The 22,075-nt window shown below is 38.0% G+C and overlaps 1 protein-coding gene across 1 annotated transcript in view; it reads left to right on the top strand.

The window, feature by feature from the left end:
- Positions 1–22,075, top strand: part of TRPM3 (transient receptor potential cation channel subfamily M member 3) — a 286,239-nt gene that overhangs the window by 153,003 nt on the left and 111,161 nt on the right. Inside the window, exon 6 of the mRNA XM_027800386.2 lies at positions 7,148–7,319. Within this exon, the coding sequence (XP_027656187.2) occupies positions 7,148–7,319 (172 nt within the window). The remainder of the gene's footprint in view (positions 1–7,147; positions 7,320–22,075) is intronic.

Here is a 22,075-nt window from a genome sequence, read left to right on the forward strand (position 1 = left end):
TTCTGGTTTTGTCCATCTCTAATGCACATGTAATGATATTACTTTATACTTACCAATATTTAATTTCATCTTCCATTTTATTGCCTAGTCAGGCTGCTTTAGGAAGACTTCCTTTAACTCTTCATAGTCCACTGAAATATCTGTCAGATTTTCACAGTCTTCTTAACCCCAAATCCCTTACAACTGGGTTGAACAGAACATGACCCAGCTTAAGGCAGGCTACTTGTGTCACTAAGTCTTCTTAGTAACACTCAGTCTTTGCAAAAATTAACTTTTCCTTCTTACTGTCTTCCCTACCCTTAGCTTTCCTCAGTTACTAGTGCCTCAAAGGACTTTCCCTGTTATCCAATGTGTGCAGTTTCTTTAGAAGCATTTGGTGAGGAAGCTTTTTGAAAGCTTTTTGAAAATCAAAGGGTACTGGCTCATTAGATGTGAATGGTGTGAAATGAACCAAAAACAGGAACTGTAAATAGCACCGTAAGCATGTAAATCAACATTAAACAAGAAACAAAGGCTACAAAAGATTATGCAGGAGGTGGAAAAAGTCAACCAATAGTAAAAGGCCTGTTGAACTTCAGCATCAATGTGGCTTTATACCTATATACACGACGTCTAGTTAAATTATGATCAGAACTGAAGAGCTGTCAAAACATACCCTTCCAGCATCACATAGATAGAAAATTTTCTTAGTCATGGGATTTGGGGAGTGGTGGGCAGGGGGGAGAGTTAATGCCACTGCACGTGCCCCAGTGCATGTTGCCTCCTGCCTCCTGTGCCTTGTGGCAAGTCCAGCATGCTCTGCAGACCTGCGCCTGTGTTAGTGATCCAGCCCTTGCCTGGCTTCTATGGGTCTTAAAGTCACAGCTAAGGAGTTTTATTACATTTACCAATCGATCCAGATCAGTCAGCTCTTGGCAATCCCGAAGGATTTCCTCAGAGCCATAAAGAGGACTGGCCAAGTTAAGCAAAATATTACTGTCGTTTGCTATTCATTATATTGTGATGATTAAAGCTCCCTAAAGAGACTTGTCTTATTCCAGTACTGTAAAAGCAATATAGCAGAAAATAGTGCCCATCTTAACACACCTAGATTCTAATTTAAAATCAAAGCACACAAGGGAAAGTTAGTTAGTTGCCTTACTTCCAATTTTCTTACAGAACTGAGGATGTAGGGTGGCTTGCTCAGTCTTGTAGAAAACTTCAACTATAAAGTACTTCCTACATAGAGAGCCATTCTTCCTTTTAAAGGAGTGCACTTTGTGAGTCTTCATAGCGTGCATGTCTTTCCTTTCAGAGACTGTTCAGTCCTCATTTGGGTTTAATTCTTAGTCACCTCAGTAGTAACAGTGCCTAGATTACGAAGTGGACATGATTTTAGTATTTTCCTTTTGCTCAATGAAATCATTCAAATAAATTTCATTTGTAGCCCAAAGAACCCAGTATTTGAGACTTAAATCAAAATACACTTTTATTGTGCAACTTAGTGAGAAGGACATTTCCAGCATACTGTGATATGTCATTGGTCAGTCAAGATGCTGTAGTACATAACCTAGTAACTTAATAGAATACATTTGTTAGTAATTAAAGTTTCGAGGGGGGAAAATCCAACCTTTTACTTACTGAACAAGTTGAAACTAAAATTCAGCTCTGTGCTGCTATGCTGAATCACTGCAAAACCCATGACATGCTGTAAAAATCCTTACATACATGAATGCAGCAAGTTGCCGTAAGAAGTTCCTAAATTCCCTTCAAATTTCTTCCATTTTATTTGTCTCCCTTAGACTACTCTTATAGCCTTGGATTATAGTGTGTTTCCCTCCCTGTATTGCTTCATTGACCTGTTGGTTACACTCAACAACTGGAATATGGCAAAACTGAAGCTCAGCAGAAATTTTGGCAAAAGTGAAATACTTGTTATTTTTAACAAAGGCTTTAGCCAATGAAAAAGAAGAAATAAGGGTCAGCTTTTATCATTTAGAATGATTTCTTTTATCATTTAGAATGTTCAGCAGAATGCACAACCCAAAATATAAGCCTACTTTGTAGATTTGTGCATAAACAGATAAAAGTGCTACATAAAAGCAAAGTGTGAGAAAAAAACTACTTTCTCACAGCAAATTTATTTATTATTATTTATTTTATATATATATTATATAATATATAATATATATTTATTATACAGTATTTTATATATAACATATTGTATATACTTTAATGTATAATATAATATCTATTATATTATATTAGATATATATGTTATATTTTTTTTATATACACACACACACACTTATCAACCCCTTTCATGCTCTCTGTTCCAGAATAAGTTATATTTTTTACTTCCTGGAACATAAATGCTGGAAGCACAGTCATTGCCAATGTTCTTTACAGATTTCACTAACAGCAGAAGCCTGTTCTTTTGTACTACTCAGAATATTCAGGAAAAATAAATATAGTAAAACCCAAGCAATGAGTATGTTTACTGCTACTTGAAATCTACTCTCCTATACAGATAAAATCATATAAATAAGGAGCAAATATTTTCCATTTTTATATAAAATCTGTATTTATATTGGACTAAATATAAATTAAATCCAAACATCTTTAGATATTTATTTTGTTGAAAAATAAACCCTGGATTTCTCAGTCTGTTTCTAGATGATAATGCTTCTGATCTATTAGAGACTGCAGTTTCAGAGTAACCATTTTTTATATTAGTGCATTTGCTGAATTTTATAACTGTAACTTGAGGTGAGAACATGTCATTAGCAAAGTTTTTTCTGGGATGCTCAAATGGTACTCGCAGCAGAACTCTGCAGTATTGCCCTACTTGCTCAGTTACATCCTCAGCTTTTTTCAGTATCAGTTTGGATGTTGGAATAGGGAGGAAACAAAAGCTTGAAGGTTGTGTGCACTTTGGAGGGCAGGATCACAACAGAGAAGTTGGAATCAGCCTGTCATGGAGCAAGTGCTAGCATGAACTTCTCAAAATCCCTGGGCAATAATGGACTAAACTTCTCCTGGAAAAGTGAAGTCCTTCCATGTTGTAGTGGGTCACCAGGTGGTTATTAATAGTTAACAACTCAATTACATCACATCTCTATGCTGTTTCAGAAAAATTAGTATTATGCTGGAATCTAGTAACAGGACTGATTTATGGCATTGGCCACAGGTAAGGCCAATGTCTATTTATAAGTCAAGTAAATAAGAGCAAACAGGAGGTACAGAAAACATAATCAATGAGGAAAGCTTAAAGCTTAAAGAACTGGAATTGTTTATATTACAGCTGAACTAACTGAGCAAGGCTTATTTTTATCAACACACCAGGTCCTGCCACTCCCATCTCCCTGATCCCATCACTATATGCTTCATTATAAAGGACTCCACTCTTCTAGTACCAAGTCCCATTCATTTTCAGAATACTGCCTACCTCCCTGAGATTACCAAAGGTTATCCAAACCAGAAAAAGTGTGCATTCAAGAATTGGCATTTATATATATATAAAAAAATCATATAGCTGTCAAGCTTGGTAGGTATGTAGCCAGAACTCACAACTGTAAACTGCTATCTTTTAACCTCGTTCCGGTGAGTCTTGACAGAAACACCAGCATTTGTATTACCTGTTCTGTGTATGTGTACCAGGCAACACATACATCAGACTGTGAAGATGGGCTACACGTTTCCTTTTTGTTCTTTCATAGTAATCTGAATAACAACATCAGCTTATAGGATGAGACTGCTTCCTTCTGTCTCTCATACTTCTTTGTTTTCACAGTTTCAGTCAGATAATGCTTTGCTTTAATTATTGTCTGCAGGTTTCAGAATAACAATAGAAGTTACAAATCTGCGGCAACTAATTAATAAGTGTAGATTACTTTATTGGTTTTGGATTTGTTACCAATTTTGACATGGTTTTGGTAGATATTTTGCAATTATCCTTCCAGAAAGATGTTATTCTTTGAGAATAAATCGACTTGTTGGGGAAATAAACATGAATAACCACAAATAGGTCACAAGTTTGTTTAACTTTTATCCAGTGTCAAAGTATCAGAGACCCCTTGCAGGCTTGATCAGGAAATAATTGCTTGAAGGAAAGGTGTAAGGAAAAAAGAATCAGCGCTCTCATTGCAAACTACAAGGTGGGAAGCATGCCTGGGGAGAAGCTGGGGACTGACATTTTTGTGGCATATCCAGAGGATTTGGACCATGATGCTTGCAGGATCCTCTAAATTAAACCAGGATCTACTCTATTCCCTGGTGTACCCCAGGACAGTGAGGCTGAAGAGAAGGCTTAATTTGAACAACAGCTACTACTTTTTTGAGAAGCAAAGCACGCATCTCTTTCTTTCTCTGCCACTACTGTGAACGCATTAAGTTTATTGTAAATTCTTTGCCTTCACCTAGACTGCTTAGATTCATGCATTGGATCCCATGACACATGCATGCTCATTGTCCATGGTGAGTTACCCTGAGAGATTTTTCAAGTGCTGTCCCTATGTTGAGTGTCACATGCCCATGGGGAATGTAAACAGAGTGTAGCAGTGCTTTTAATTCAAGCTTGCTCCCATCTCAGGGTGCAAATGCAACTGCTGAGGTTAGTCCAGCTCCTCAGCTACTGACAGAGTGCCCTCAGCCCATACGGCGCAAGTACTGCTTCACAGTGTGGCTGCTGTCACGTTCATTAACCTATATTTAGAGGGGTTGTCTTAAGCATAAATGCTTCCTTTCAGCTCTGCAGAGGAAGATGCCAGGGGACATTATTCTGTCTTCTCAATGCAGAAGGAGGATGAAAAGACATTAAAGTCAAAGTTTTCCCGACCTTTTAACTTCCTTGTAAAATGTAAGGGATTGAAAAGAACAAAGGAATGGGAACTGCAAGAGTGAGAAAATGAAAATCTGCTGAGTGTTATGGAAAAGCAATTCGCCTCAAGAAAACAGCCTCAAAGCCTAGGATTTTCTTGCCTTCCTCAAGATTTTCTTTGTACTTTAATCAGGAAAAGACTCTGACAGTGTGGGTTTATTATTTGTTATTTAAAAAAAGTATTTCAGCTGTTGAACTGTGTATGCTGTGAACAGTTCAATTGAACATAATTGTATTCTCATTTTTACATCCACAAAATTGATTAATAATAAGATTCACCTTGTAGCTAAACAGCAGACACAGAACCAAAGTGCAGTCTTCTAATCTGCCCTGCAGCAGCATTGCTGTCAATGTGCTGAGCCTTTGGTGTGGCAGCTCATTAGAACTGCAGATCAAGCTGTCACCATGAGAAAGTTTTAAGCTGTGGCTCACAGGGACAAACCACAAGCTGCTAGAAGAAATGCATGCGCAGCAATTTGTAATCATACAATGAACAGGCAACTCAAGTCATTCCTCTTCTACTGGATCTGGCTGGCAGGTGCACTCTATATATTGAGAGGTGGGCAGGCAGTTTAAAACATCTGTAACTGTTTTAGTCTGATTTTTTTTGATTCTTAGGCGTGTGAGAAAGAAACTTCTTTTTCTTTCTGACTAGCGTGGGACTCATTGTTTCTGCGTCTGTAGAAGCTAGTCAACAAACACATCCCAGCAGTCTATTGATACTTTTTAAGCTATATGAGCCTGTAGAATAAATGGTTTATGAATGGGGCACCAAAGGAAACAGTATAAAAGAAACTTGAGCCAAAGCTATCACCTGTTCTCACAGTGGAGTGCACTGCCTTGCTGTTGGCAAGCTGCCATCTTGGTTGTCTCAGACCTATTAACTCCCTTTTGCAGGATGAACAAAAGGCTTACAGAGTACCCTCTGTGTGGCAGTTTATAACAGCAAAATGAGTCCGTGGGTTTCCCGTTGCCATCCAAGAGTTAACCAAAGTGCTGCAAGCATTCGCAAGTGGAAATAATAGGGAAAGATATCTCTGGCCTAATAATTACTGATGCATATGATTTATAAAGAATTATGCCTCAATTAGAGAGCTCTTTAGAATAACAAAAATGGAAAGAAGGTTAGGAAGAAATTATTAAGTTAATATATTTCTGTCTGCAAGCATTTTTGTCAAAACTTGCTTCTATACTTCTGTGCATTAAAAAGCACCAGATTTTGTTAGATTTGTAAAATTACCACCAGAGATGTGAAAAAAATTCCTTGCAGCTGAAGCACAGCTCAGCTGAATTTTGTAGCAAGTCACTTCAGTATTTCTTCAGCTAGGATGTCATTTTACAAATTTTCAGGAGTTTTGTGTTTCCAAAATGACAAGACATATTTGAATAATGCAGGGAAAAATACTTCTAGCACATCTCTTTGAATGATCAGCCAGAATCCCTTGACACATCACCAGTTCTTTTGCCACATCAGTACAGTCTTACTTATGTGGCTGAAGACGGACCAAAGTAGCTGATAGCCAAATGTGGCCAGTGCTATTATTTGGTCTGTCTAGAGGCTCTGGGTGAGATAGTTCTGCAACAACTTTCTCTGTCTGCAGAAGGGTTTCTTCTCATGAAAACAAATCAAAGGAAGTGTAGCAAACTGTTCATTGAATGGAAACTTTCTAAAGCTGTTGTGAACACAAATATCTGCTTTTATACTATGCTAAGAGTGGGGCAATAGTTTTTTTCCATTAAACTGGAGCTGGTACACACCTCTTCAAGAGTGGAACTCACCTGTATTGGCATATCTGCAGAGGAACTCCTGTGCACGTGGCTCTGAATGAGCTAGGACAGGGGACATGGTGCTCTATGGGGTTTGTGAAGGAAAGATCAAAGATTTTGATCAGATGAGATATTAATAGCAATGCTATTGAAAGATAGCAGCGGACAGGGTCTGTGGCGTGTGTGTAGTCACACAGATCTTTGGAGGACTGACCATTAGCTGAACTTAACACTGAGACAGTGGTCATTGATGCTATTGAAACACATTACATGCAAAACCCTTTAAGCAGTGTCAGTGTCTAAAAGGTCAGTGTTTACAAGAAGTGGCCACACTGGTTTAAGTGCTCAGGTTATTTTCTACTTTATTTATAGAGGACAACAGTGTTTGAGTGCAATACTTCAATTCATTTTGATTTTGTATTTTTCTTTTGTATCATCTTGTCAGCTGTTATCTTATAATTGATTTAGTTCAGAGGTCTTCTGTCTTTAAGACTTTGTTTTTCCTCTGTCTCAAAAATTCAGGTGGTCCGACCATACCAGACGATGTCCAATCCCATGAGTAAGTTGACAGTGCTCAACAGTATGCATTCTCATTTTATTTTGGCTGACAATGGCACTACTGGTAAATATGGAGCAGAGGTGAAACTTCGTAGACAGCTGGAAAAGCACATTTCACTTCAGAAGATAAATACAAGTGAGTAACCTTTTGCTTGTATTGTTTTATAATTGCAATTATATCAAAGACACTGTAAATTGAAATAGGCAATAAGGTCCGTATATTCTGGGGAGTAGTTCTGCTGTCTAAAATGGTGAGCATGAACTAATAAAAGACAATAATGGTCAGCAAAGATAACAAAATTTGATTTTAGAGTACTGTGTGTAAAGGTACAGCACAGAGGGTACAACTGAATTTTTTTCTGATCAATTTCAAACAATATTTGTCAAGGCTCTTCAGGTTCAACTTGGTCTTTGGTACCCCCATCTCCTTAAAACTGTAACAGTTCTGTTCCCCTTTGTTTTGTAAAGAATACAGTGGAATTAGTAAAGGTAGAGAACAGGATGACAGAAATAAGGGAGAGCTTTTTATCATAAGGACTTTGCAGGCTGGAAGAGAGATGACAGAGGTATATAGAGGTATACAAAATCCTGTATGCACTCAAGCAGTCCCAGAGCCATTGATATTTAGAGGTAGAGAGAATAGAAGTCTTACTACGTGTTTGCGCTGTGTTTACTAGTTTTTCCTGGTCAGCTGTCATTAGGCACAGCCGGAGGCAGAATATGAGGCTAGATGGTCCTTTCACCTCGTCTTTTACAATCATGATGATACATTCTACATCGTGATCACACTGACGCCCCAGTTTTTCTCTCAAAGTTATAAATTTTCTTTTCTGTTATAATCGTGTACCTCTTTCCTACATAACATGAAAAGTAAATAGTCACTGAAGTAAGCACTTCTGTTTGGATAGAATAAAAGGTGATATCACAATATTAGTATTGTTATTTCTGTAGTGTACAAATGTTTTATTTAGATGGGGAGTTAATTTTTTTCTAGGTATTTTGGATATTTTTGGGGTTTTGTTGTTTGCTTCTGTTTACAGTCATTGAGATTTTCGAAACTTAGTGCTATCAAAAGAAAAAAAGATCGGCTCTAGACATTTAACCTAGGCTGGACATATGGAAGAAATCTTCCTTTGGACATTATCCAAGCAGGAATTTTTTTAGTCTCACAAACAAGCCTCGGTTTTGTAACTGCATAAGCTACCTTTAGGAATGAGAACAGAACTAGATTTTCAAAAGTTGTATGCACAGCTTTCTGTTGATAGCTTTCTCTAAACTTTTTTGAGGTTTTTTTGAGCCAGTTCAAAAAACTGGCAATTTTGAGGCAGGAGTGATGACAGTGATACAGGTACTTGAAACTGGAATAAGACTAGGAAACACATCTAGGCTCTCAGACATGAGATGATAATGAATTACAGGCCAACTCAATGGTGTGAACATAAACTAGAATGTTGGTCATGCCTGATAAAGCTTCCTATATGATGAGTATAGTCTGTGCTTAAAATGATGTACTACTTACACCTTTCAACACCACTGTAAACTATGCACACTAGAGGGTTATTGTTTTTACGATATCAGAGTATATATTTCTTTTTTCTCAGAGAGCAATGTGTAGCTATCCACAAATGTGTATGCATCCTAAACAGTGTGTGCATGCCTGTGTGTTTCCTTAGCAGATGGAGTTGGTATGTTCTAATCCTAGCTTGACTAGCAACAAAAATTCACATTTGAAAATGGCATATATAATGTAATCAAACTGTAGAAAACTGTTCTATGAATAATAATTATTTTGAGGACACCTGTAAGAAAAATTTGAGCTTTTGCAGTTTAAAGCACAACATTGTGCTGGAGAAAACTTTATCTTAAAGAATAAATCTCTGTAGAGAAATTTAACTTAAATCAGGTTTGGACAAAAGGTTTCTCTGTTGAAAAGCGAGTAATGGATGAACCTCCAAACTTTGGTAGTTCAAGTCAAATGCTTGCCTGACCTCTTCAAACACCTATAAAAAAAGAAGGATTTCTCTTCTCTGGTTTCTTTCTGCAACACCACTCCCTGTCCCCAGGAGTATGTATCTTCCTTTTCTCTTCCCTTTACTCTGGGTCAGTGTCTCTCTGTCATTTAACCTCTGCCTCCCAAATCACTCCCTCTTATAAGCACAAAAACACTTGGGTCTAGCAACACTTCTTCAAAATAAAAATATGAGAGAACTGTTAAGGAGGGAGGTTGCGGGTAAGATTTGTACGTCTTGGTCCAATGACATACAGAATTTTTCTGCCACGTTTTGTTTTCCTCTGTTTTAAAAGAAGGTGACTGCGTCCTGCCCAGCCTGTAGTTGATAGAAAGGTGACCATATGGATGAAAGAAGGACCACCTGCCCTGTTAGGTCAGCCAAACAGATGGTCACTTTCTGATGCCTTTCCTTACCCTCATTTCTAACAGAGCAATGGAGAGAGCAGTGGCATTGCTGCAAAGGGATCATCATCCAAAGGGGAGTGTGTGCAGCCATGCACAGGTGTCCTTACTTACCATTTTCCAGTAGTAAGTGTGTGGAGTGGGGAAGAACACTGACAGCACCAGACTTCTGTTTGCTGGAGAGTGAGGAAAAGGTTTAATTTTTAGTTAATCACTGAACAGAAGAGCAGAGGGCTAGAAAACAGAACAGATTTCAGAACTAATAAACAGTTGGTAACTTCTTATTTCACAGCCTGTCCCTGGACAATAGTGCTGAAAGCAGATTTTATTCTTATTTTTAAGTCTGCCTGCCTTTCATATGCTAGGCTTGTCATATCTTCTTATTTACTTTCCTTTGCTTCAAATGTATCTTTCTCCAGTGCAGTGATAGCTAGCTCTCTTTGCTCTTTGGCATCACCCTGTTCACAAAGGGAAACTTCATGCTTGTGCTCACCTGTTAAAGACAGAAAGCAGTACTGACTTCAAATAGGACAGTGGCAGTCTCTTTTATAAAATCTAAGATTAAATCAGGTCGTTAAGTATGCCAGATAATTCTGAAAGACTCAGCTGGTTTTGTTCCTAGTATGGCATCACTCTCAGTCTTTCAGCAGTATCTAATTTCCTGAATGAGTGTACTATTAAATTGTAATAATAAAAAGCTTGCTTTATGCCCTTTATGACACTAGAGAAAAAATCTAATTGAATATTGTGTTTCCACTCTACCTTTTTAGCTTTTACCACTTTCATAACTCTTACTTCGACCACAGCAAATATTCAGGAATTAAAAAAAGGCTTTCCAGGGAAGCAGAGGGTACAGTTGCATTTGTGGGTCAGTCTGAGCCTGTAGGTTCAGGACAGAGTCACACCGTTGTGCATTTAGCTAGAGGTCAATTTGATGCTTCAATGCTCAGGGCAGGTCTTTCTTATTTTTACAAGTGAAGACTATTTTAACACAGCCCAGCAACCATCTCTTGCAGTGAGCCACAAGCTGACTCAGACTCATGAAGTTTCACAGTGCATCATTTTGTAGTAAAAAAAGTTGAAAGTAAGATGAACTTTTCTAAAACTGTTTCGAGATCAAAAGGAAATATTGAAGGTGATCTGATCAGAAATTTTTCTGCTTTACAGTTCACACAAACATTTGAGTCCTGGACTTTTTGCAGGAATTTAAAGGCAGGAATTAAAGACAAATAATTTAAAATTATTTATTTTTAAATAAAAATTATTTGTACAGAATTGCATGGATAATTTGGAAGCTTATGTAAAATCTTTTACATTGAAATATGGATTTAAAACCATTTTAGATCATCCTAGTTCTGAAAACATTGCATTAATGAGCAGAAAGTTTTCATGACAAATGTACAGAGATTTTAAAGGCAATAAAACGTCCCATCTCAAAAGCGGTGATTTCTCAGAGACGGAGTTAGTGGACTACAGCTGTGCTTCCAGCTATGATCCTACACTTACACTATTTCTTGGCATGGAGGCCAGTATGCTGATTTCTGATGCACTGCTTCTGGAAGTGCTCGTAATACTAAACTCCATTTCACCACCCTCAATGCAAGAGGGCTCACAGCTGTTTGGAGAATGTCACGTTTCATATGGGTTGGAACCAACCTCTCAAAGTGGATTATTGTCAATGCTAAAATAAGCTTGTTTAGCTTTGTTTAGCCAAGTCTGAAAACCTCCAATAATGGATAGTTAACCATCTATATGGGGCCCAGCAAAACGTTTGGAAGCTTCCCCCACCCCACCATCAGTGTCTGCTATTTGTGGCCATATTCCCTTCATAGGGTCTGGCATGTGGCCCTAACACCTTTCTAACATCCCTGCAGATAGTTGTATGCAGGTATTAGATTACTCCTTAGATTTCTTCTCAAAAGGTTAAACTAGCCCTGCTGTCTCAAACTCTTGTCTTCAAATATAGGCTGCAGGTCACTACGTATTTTAGCACATTTTTTGCAGATGTTCACTAGTTTCTCCTCATCTCTCTGGAAGTGGACCACCCAGACCTGAATCCAGTACTTCAGATGCAGCCCCGCTAGTAATGAACAGAGTAGGGGTGGGATAAAAACTCATACCTGACACACTTCTTAGTGTAGCACAAGTGCATGGTTTGTGTTATGTACACTGAGAGAGTGCCGTCAAATCATATTCAGATTGGCATCCACTGGAAGCCCGTCTATGACATCAGGATCTAGTTATCTTATTAGAACAAAAGCTACGAGTTTTACTGTGAACAGCTGAGTAATTTACTTTCTTGGAAACCTTTTCCAAGAATGAAGACATAAAAATAGCAATTTATGCACAATTTTTCAAGTTTAGACTTCATTTTCCCAACAATCACACAAGTCCTTAATGTCTTTGAGCCCCAAAATAACTTTCAGTTTAAAAAAAAGTGGTCTAACTGACTATCTTCATAAAGATAACTAAAAGTCATTAGGCATTCATCCTCAAGAGACATCCTGCCATGATATTGTAGACCTAGGATTTAATTACTCTTTTTCTAAAATTCTTGTGCATCCTTCAAGGTCTTCTCATCTGCAGTATTCTTTGATTAGATTAATTCTGAACTTTTATGTTTCAACACTCCAATTTTATTGAGAAGGAATGGGAATCAACATATCCCCTAAAATGTTGAGAATATATTTTCTTTTCTAGAATCCTATATGCAATACATTTCCTCCTCCCCAGGTGCCTGGGAAGTCTTCTGCACATGGTAGATTTTTCACCCTGTTCACAGCTGCTTTTTCCCAAATATTCTGTACTTACTTGTTCTTTCCAATGATGATGAAAAGAAATTGTTCAAAATAAAAGAGGCAGAACAATTTTCACCAGAAAACTGGTATTGTCATTGGATTAAAAATCAATTAATATCTTACGATCCCCCAAGATGTGAAAGTGCAGCTAGTCTGGTTTTTTTCCCACCCTGGGAAAATTCTAGTGGCCAGTACAGAAGCATAACTTAATGTATCACCAAACAGATGATGTAATCTATAAACAGAGAAAGGAAAGTAATGAAGCATGTAATTACTAGAGGTGACCTATTGCAAATTCTCCAATTATGACATTCCTATACACAACAAAGCATTCCTGTGAAGTGTGCTAGAATGGCCCAGTCGTTTGCTAAGATGTACATCGTTACCACTTCTGTAAGTAACACAATAGGTAAATCAGTCTTGCCTCCAACTATAAACACAAAATAAATCTATCTACAAAATGTGCATTGGAAGTTACAAGTCATAAAATATTAATTCCTGCCGCTCCACAGATTAGTTAGTTAGTTAGTTAGTTTAGAATAACTGCCAGTGTAGCAACTCAGCAAATAGGTCTGATCTGAGAGGACTGTTAATCGTTTTCCGGCAGATTCCAATAGATTGACATGCCATGGGGTTCACCCATTTTGTAATTAGCCAGAACAATGCTTTCTCTTTAACAAGTGTGGTCTAGAATTACTTCATCTTACATAAAAAGAGCCTTTACCGGTACTTAAAAAATCCTCAAAAACCTTACCTACAGTTTTCCCCTTTTGGCTCTGCACTCATTTTTGGGTTTTTATAATATGCAGTTCATTCCTCCTATTTGCATTAAGGCCTTCAGTTCATGTGGTATAGTTATTGCTATTAAGTGAATTGATACTACTAACTGAAATATTTTCAAATCCTTAAAGAGCTTACAGCATGATTGCCAAGCACTTCCATCACAAATGCCTACTTTCCTTCATGTGAGTGATCCTGCTGGAGCAGTGGAGAAGGACAAGGACACATTATTTGTATACATAAGATGATTGCACATAGCCCATATAAAAGACCTAATTTGATTTAAAGAGGTTGTGAATTAGTTAGGAATGTTGTAAGTTTTTCTATAGGAGGATGAATGTCAGCAGAATCAGAAGCTGGATGCCACATGTAGCATAGCATAGCATAGCAAAGCATGCACTTATAGCATGTTCTTGTGTATGCCTATTTCAGGAAATATACAATCATTTTCTTCATCTTGCATGTATCAGCACATACATATCAGTAATCAAATTTGTGTTTAGCATGTGTTAGAAAGCAGTAATGTGCTTTCAGTATTGGTTAGAAGGGCAGAATAAGCTTTTGTGTGATATTTGCAAATCTGACACTTGGCCTTGAAAACATATTCATCATGTGCTAATGATATTTTTCTTTTAAATCCAGACATCTTTCTTACATTGACAACTTCATCTACCAAAAGGCTTAAATCTTGGTCAGAATACTGCCAGAATTTTCTGTTCTTTGTAACTATTTGAAAGAAATCTCACATCCTTAAAATTTGCTTTGGAAATAGGTGAAGGCCAACCAGTAAGGCAGTGGTATTCAAACTTAGGTTCACGTCTACCGCCATGGACTAAAATGTAAGATCTAATGTTTGCTCTAATGATTTAAAAGAGGCTGGTTTACTTGTCAGTTTGAACTCCTTAGGTGTCTGCCATTTTATAGTATGAGACACAACCTCAGAGAAATAGAGAGGGGTGATGAGGCAAAAGGACCTCGCCATCATCATGAGGAATGAAGTTAACAAGCGTACATAATGTCACCTAGACAGCAGGAATCCAGACTGTTTTGATAAGAGGAGAAGATATTTTCCACTATGAAAACTCTTTATACTTCATAAGACTAGCTACCACCTTCTTCTTCAGGAACAGTTATGCAGAAAAGACAAAGCCCTTTTCGAGATTTTTGACAATTCTTTTTCCAGAAGACCCAAAAATAAGGTACAAATGAGGGCATGTAACCAAAGATATATTTGAAACCAGAATAAGGCAGAGGACATAAAGGCAACGCGCATTTAGTTGGAAGTACTTTTCGGTCAAAAAATCAAAATGCTTTGAGTAGTTTGGTTTATTTTGTATCTTTTATAAACTCCTTTAACAAACACACTCTTTTGGCCTTTTTGAGGCTTACAGATCCAGAAAATGGACAAATTTATTTCTTCTTCAAAGCCAAATGTGGGCTATAGATCGGAAGGGATCCACTTGCATGCAGCTGGCCACCCTTCTGGAATAGGTGGACTGTGTCACAAGGCTTTGAAGAACAAGGTGTACATTTATGTTAAAGCTAAATATCCATTTGTATTAATGTTGCCACAACAGATTTATATAGTGAGCCTCAAAACTACTTTTGTCTCTCACTCCTGCTGCAGCAGTAACACTTGAAGTGTTACCTACATTGTGCTTTATCTTCTCTGCACTGTGTGAAAACAATAGAAAAAAATAGATATTCAGTACGGCAGTTTTATTAAGGGCTAGTTCCTTGTCCTCTTTCCTAGAAACTCTAGACATCTCGGAGGTTTGGGTTTTGTTTCCATCAACCTCTGTGTATTTTGCCTAAGAATCACTCTGTGCTGCTCAGTCAGTTCCATACAGTGAAGCATGTTTGTATTTCTTAGGAAGATCACCACACCAAATCATTCGGTTGTGTAGGTCCACCTAGTGATATTCTTCCTCTTCTTTCGATTAGTACATTTCTGGAACAATTGTCTCCCAGGCCACGTAGGGCTTCATGTGGAATATTACTATTCATTATCAGTCTGTAATTGTTCCTAATTTAAACATGCTGTTTGGTGTTGTGGATTTACTCTACCTTTATGGTATGCTGTTTCAAAACTGACATTGCAGGCATTGGTACCTGTGTCCTTGTATTTAATCTTTCTTCTTCATAGAGTTAGTAAATGTAGTTGAGTTTTGGTAGGCCTATGAGAAAAAGTTACCTCTGAGTAAGGAATTGATGGGTGATTTGATTGGAATAAGAAGGTAATTTGGACAGGGTAATATGTCAACTATATCTATTCATGTGACCCGTGGACTTCCCTTTGTCATCCTATGCCTGAGAATATATGAAGGGGGCTGGGAAGGCAAAGGGACGTTCAACTGTCATCATTGGCATCTCCTCTGACCATTGCACCATCATCAAATGCATTGGAATTCTCATTTGTTTCAGATTTTTCCTTCATATCCTGTGCAGCCCTAGATGTATTTTCATAACTACATAGCTGGGAAGATGTAGGTACAGACTTCTCTGTAGGAGAGGAACCCTGCTTCATGTTTGGCTCCTGTGAAATCTGAGTAAAACTCAGAACTGTTTGAAGCTTGGCTCATTTCAGATTTTGTTAGAGATTGGAAACTTGGGCTTTTTTCATCAAAAGCATCATGATGTTGGTGGATGAGACAAACATATAATCTCAGAAAGGACTGAGAGAGTACATGCAGGATAAAAATTGTTCTTGAAGCACAGATAAATGCATAATTGATTGAGTGCAGGTGGATACATAAATTCCTCTCATGAACTTGAGTTGTAGCAGATGAGTTTTTTGAAAATGTGTGTTTTCATATGACTGATCTACAATCTAAAGAACACAGGTCAATTCAGCTCTATAATGTTTGGACATTTTAGATTTATTGAACAAAGCCATATAACTAAGAAACAGAGATTATTTTAGGGTGAAGGTGCTGTTCTATATCTCACCTGTTGTAGTTTTCTAGAACAGGTGAGAAAGGATGGATAATTTTCTGAGATTATATAGTGTCAAATATGTTGACAGATATGCAAAATATGACAAGGAAAATCTCCTCAATATGTAATTCAAGGCAGTGTAAAAATTTTTTATGTTACTGTGATAACTTTCTAAAGTGCTGGCTACAATACGTGGTAGCACTCACATCCAAAAGGAACCAGGGAAAGTACCAAGGAAGACTAGACAGAATGTGAAGATTAGTGAAACTGCGGTTGCTCCTGAGTCTCTTAGGCCATTACCTACAGCTGATGAGCTCCAAGAAGAGCGAAACCAGTTAGGTCCTGTAGTACTGGCCTAATAAACAGTTGACTGCTAGGACAGATAGGGTAAGTTTTGACTGAAATCCATGAGGGTTCTTGTGTCCATGTCTTTGAACTTGAAGTGCCAGCTTTGAACAGTACATTGCCATCCTGTAGAATGTAACCAAGTGGGTTGTCATTGGCCTGTGAGGCTCACAAATCCCAGACTTTAGTCTTACATAGGCTCTTCCCATATCTTGCCTGTTCTGAGGACTCTAAACTTTGTTCCTTTGCAAAGACGGGTGTGAGAATCAAAAGAAGGTATCACAAATTTTTCATCAGTTTTTCCTGTTACCATTCTTAATGTCCTTCAGAGAAGTTTTTAGGACCAGTACAATATTAAATGAAAATATGGTCCAGGTGTCAGGCCCACATATTTGTCTGTCAGTGCCACATCTGGTAGGATGGAAGATGCATGACGAGGTAGATTTAGACAGATGAGGAAGGAGCAATGTACAAATAAAAATGAGAGTGAAAGTACCAAGATGAGGCAGAAGAGGAAGGAGAACAGGCTGGGGCAAGTGAAATGTGATCATACCCATAGTAAAGAGGAGAATTTAAAAGAGAGGCGATAAAAGAGGATTGTGGATTAGACACAAGGAGACAGAGAGCAAGGCAAAGTGATATTGGGATACCAAAAAGGAAATTGGAAATGTGAGAATGAAAAATGGAAGTGACCATAACAAGGGAAACAAGAACAATGAATGCAAACTACAAAGGAAACCATAAAGCTGAACAAAATAAAATTTGTAATAGTAATTTTAAAATGTGGTTGGCAAGCATGAAAAAGAAAAAGGAATTTATAGCAAGTCAGATTCAATGAACCTATGGCAGAAGAAAAATCAAAACATAAATTGAAAAGCAAACATAAGTCCAATGATTGTGAGCTTTCATTTATTAGTAGTGGTTCTGCGTCATTCTATGACACATAATCCTTTAGTTCTGTGAATTCAGGAAAGACAGCAAATATTCTTAGAATTTGTTGTGCTGGCTTACCAGGTTCCTTTGCTTTCTTTAGACGCAGGGCATGTGATGAGCCTCCAAACAAGTGGAAGTGCCACTTAAATTATGAAAATAAAAAACTATTAAATTTGTTCAGAAAAGGGTAGAATGAGTTTGGGCTCCTTTTTTTTTCTTTTTCTAAGTCTGTAAATTTCTCTCCTCTTATTACTGAACAGTCCTTTCAAGGATTAAAAGATATACCTGTCTCATCTTTGCCATATCTGGAATAAGTAGTAACTGGTTCTGATCTGGGGAAGATACTGGAGATAAGGGGTGAGGAAAAGGGAGAGCTGACTGTAAGAAGTGCAGCTATGTGAAATTAAGTTTGAGCTGGTTGTGGCATCTGGGGCATGTTCTTGTCTCTCTGGGTAATTAGACCCAGCATCCTTCTCTGTAATCCTGTGAAGGCAAGTTACATCCCCTTTTTTCCAGTCATGTTCATTTAGTAGTTAATAATGTAATTGTTCTGGTGGTAAGCATGCTGTGGCTGCAAACTGCAGAGCTAGAGGAAGCAAATCTATTGTATATTCAGGTGATCTTATCTGTTTGCTATTGATATTGACATTTAGGCCAAAATTGCTTCATAGTATTGGGAGGTGTTTCCAAATGGGCCTGAAGGCTGAAGAAAACACCCTGAAAAAAAAAACAAGCTGTGGTGTTATTTCAGCATAACCTAATAGGGAGGATCTGGATTATTTCAGGATATTCTTTGTTATCACTTAGCCTTAGCCTTTCTGAGGCAGTTGGGACCATAGGCAGTATCACACAGATGTCCACAGATGAAGCAGATACATTTATGTAGGTGACGTTTTTGAAGACTGTTGTAAATCGAATACCATTTTAAATCTACTTAAGCAGCATGTACCCTGTGGTTACACTCTATTAACAGCAAAAGAGCAATATCTGTTAACTATGTATTACTGTAAGGCAAATATTAGTTCAGAAATTAAAATTTGCTTTCCTCAAACTTTTGAGCTCACACTGGCTGGAATTCTGCTTATTAAAATTCCAGAGCATATTTGTTTATCCATTCTGTGTAAGTACCTCTCACTAGGATTTCTAAGTGTTACGCAAACACTTGGAGAAAAATGCTTCTGAAAATCACAGGTTTTATGCAGTGTGTTTCTTTCAGCTTTTGCTGATGCAACACACCGCTGCATACTCTGCAGGCTCCACGAAATACAGCGATGGCCTGGAGGTTGGGCTTCTAAGACAAGCTTCTTGAGCTAACGACTTTCTTTGCTTTTCTTTAAGTTCCCAGAACCCCCATGTTCTGGCATGAGCCTCAAATTCCATGGAAAAACTTGGAAAGAAATGCTGTTTTGCCTAGTTTCAAATATGAATGATTAATGCTTATTAGTTGATTTCCACTTAAAAATCATAGTTCATCTCACATATTTAGGTTAAAACTAAGATCAGAATTGATCAAAATGTAGATCAAAACTGTTAAAGAGCTTTGTAAGTACATGAACGTTTTTGTTGAGCTTCACAACACTTCATTAGTCTTCCACAGACAGTTAAATTGGATGTTCTACTAAATGCTACTTATAAGCAATTGTTGCATTGAAAAGTCCTGAACTGTAACCTCATCTGTTGAATAAATAGCCTGTACCTGGGAAAAAATGTCATCTGTTTGAAACAGTTGAGGATTTGTTACACTGGCACTTGCTTTAGGACTAGAGGCCCACATGTGCAAAGTAGTTTTGGTTTTTCAATTCCTAGTTAGTAGAATCACATTTATAAATTTGCAGTTTTGTGAACTTTTTATTGATTTTTCGGTTTGATTTAGTAAATATTCATCCACATGGCATTCAAATGCAGTGTAGTTTTGTTTCAGTTGTTACACATCCAAAACATTTGTAACAAATCAAGAAAAACAAACCAAGATGTACCGGTTAAAACTTACTAAATTGAAGTATCAAGATACCTATTTGGAATAGAGTTGTAATAAGTGTGTTCAGAGTGCATTTGTGTTAAGATTAGAAACCTCTGAACTCAAGTTTTACTTTAAGGTCAAGTTGCTAAAGACTTTTATGAAGTTTCTTGCCGTTTAAAAAACTTGCATTTATTAGTTTTCTTGGTTAGATCATATCATACAGTTCTGTGTGAATATATATGAGGCGTATCATGTCTGTAATGGGAGGGATAATTACCTTCAGTACGCTAAAAGAAAATATGTTCCTATCTGTTTTACTATGCTGGCCATTTGCCTTTACTTTTATCATTATAGTTGACTAATGCTTAAGCCAGCCACCCAGTGTAGGCTGGCCCTTAAATGATAGATTAGGCTGCAGCCAAGGGTGGGACTGGGCCATACCTCAGAGCAACACAAGTACTGGGTGGCTAGCAAGAGCAGCAATCTGCCAGGGAAGAGAGAGGCACCAAGCACAGGGCTTGTAAAACAACACTGGAGCTCATGGAGTTTTTAGCTCCTGAGGTATGGATAGCACAAAGTTCCTGAAGCTGTAAGTGCAAAGGAAGCTGTGGTTCAGATTAACAGGTACTTAGTTAAAAAATGTCAGAGAGGATTTTCTTTTTACATCTTTGGGAAAACCTGTTGAGTGCAACATTTTCCGTTAGCTGGAACAAAATTAAAAAAACAAAATCTAAAATTTTCTCCATAAAGCAGACTAGGAAGGCAGGACTATCTGGAAGAAACAGAGGTCCTCATTATGTAAAATTGTATCTGACAGGAAAAGTTTAGAACTACCGGGCTTTGCATGCAAATTAGTTTTACTTCTGCACATGAGAGAATATAAAGGCTTCACTTTCAGGAAACCTGTGGAGCATTTGTGCTAAACACCCTGCATGCAATGGTCCTATACATGCCTTTGAGTGCACTGTGCACCTGCAAACGCTTACAGGCACAGTAACATGTATATATCTGTTGATTTATATTTTTGGACTTCCCTTTCATGACTGTATTAGTCATCCACTAAGACTGCATATAGTGTACCCTTTACAAAAGTCATTGTCCTAAAAGGATTTTGCAGGCAGAAAGGTAGCTGTTGCCCAAATCTTTTGCAGGACATAGACAAGTTAGAAGCCTGAAACAAATCTAAAGCCTGTCATAGAGACTTTGTACTGCTAAGAGTCCATTATCTCGTTATCTCAGATAAGCACATGACAACTTGTGACATGATAACCTGTAAAGAAACCTGCTGATTTATGTACCCCAGCACCCAACATACCTCTAGTTCCAGGGAAGTGTGGACCTGGAGGGTAGTGCTGTGCAAAACTGTAGGGGCTTCTTGATCATGCAAATGTACTTGCTTTCATGAAGAACTGATGAGCCATTGCTGCTCAGTGTTGCCTTATACATCCCTGTACATGCCTGTAGTAGGTTCAAAACTTCTAGGAAGGGCTAGTATTCTGTTTCCACACTGCAGCGATGAGCAGTGTGTGCCTCATTAAGAAAAGACTTTGAGATGTCAGGCTGACTGCACATGCGCAGTGTGTAGGTTCGTGGAGGCATACTTTACCCACTTTGGGGACAGTTTGAACTCACTGGGTATGTCCATGGTGACTCTGTCTTATGTGCACCACAAGCCTTAAGTTCTTCTGTTGCATCCAACTTCTGGAGAATTTGCTCCACAGCTGCACATGGTGTGGGAGATGTGACATAGATTTCCAGCTGTACGCCACTTCTGTGCCTACTGCTGCCCCAGTAACTCCTGGGACAAAACTCCAGTAACAAAACTGGGACAGCCACAGGCACCAACATCCCCAAATAAACCAAATTAATTGCCAAATTATCCAGCCAAAATTTCCAGGTAGAAAAAGAAAATGAATGTGTGGGAACACACACCAAGATGTCAGACCTGATGAAGGAGCAAGGGTGGCCAGCAGGCTCTTAGCTCAGCTGCACCTACTGCCACCCCATGTTAAGACAAAGAACTTAAGAGACATTTCTGTCGGGGATAGTGAACTAGAGCCCCCCAGTTCTATTTGCACTGTTCTCAGGGGTGAGCTTAGAAACAGCATGCAATGTACTGATATGTCCCAGTTGCTCTTAGAAGCACACTTAGAAACATGAGTAGTAAATGCATTTTGTAGTAAATGAGGCATTTTATTCACTTGTTGGTCTATAAAAAAGTAGGTAACTCATGTTTAGCTCTTCATAAAAAGTATTAGTAAAAATTTATAAGACAGTTATTGATTATTTATAAGTATACTCACAGTATAAAATATTCATGCTTTTCCAAGAACTGGGAAAACAAAGTAGGGCTTCTGCAAAGCATGGTAGATTTTTTAAAACCCCTTTTCACACAGCACAGACATGCCGTTTTGCCTTGCTTCCCTTTCCAAATTACTTCAGTTCCTCTAGTTTGTTGTTTTAGCTTACGTATTCATGCAGTACCACTGTGTCAAGGGCAAAATGGGATTATTTTTCTGCATAATAACATGAAGGCCTGCAAGTTGCCACTGGTGCACATCAGGACAAATGTTCTGGTATGTACTTACCTTCCTGGAATCACAATTGATGGAAAGTCTCTAGCTAGCACTGTTGCTGGCCACAAAGGCAATAACACAGTAATGAACCTTTAGGCTGACTGAATAAACCTTTCATACAATATTGCAGTCTTATTTACAATAATGGAC

This window comes from Falco cherrug, chromosome Z (assembly GCF_023634085.1).
Source record: "Falco cherrug isolate bFalChe1 chromosome Z, bFalChe1.pri, whole genome shotgun sequence".
Classification (NCBI taxonomy): domain Eukaryota; kingdom Metazoa; phylum Chordata; class Aves; order Falconiformes; family Falconidae; genus Falco; species Falco cherrug.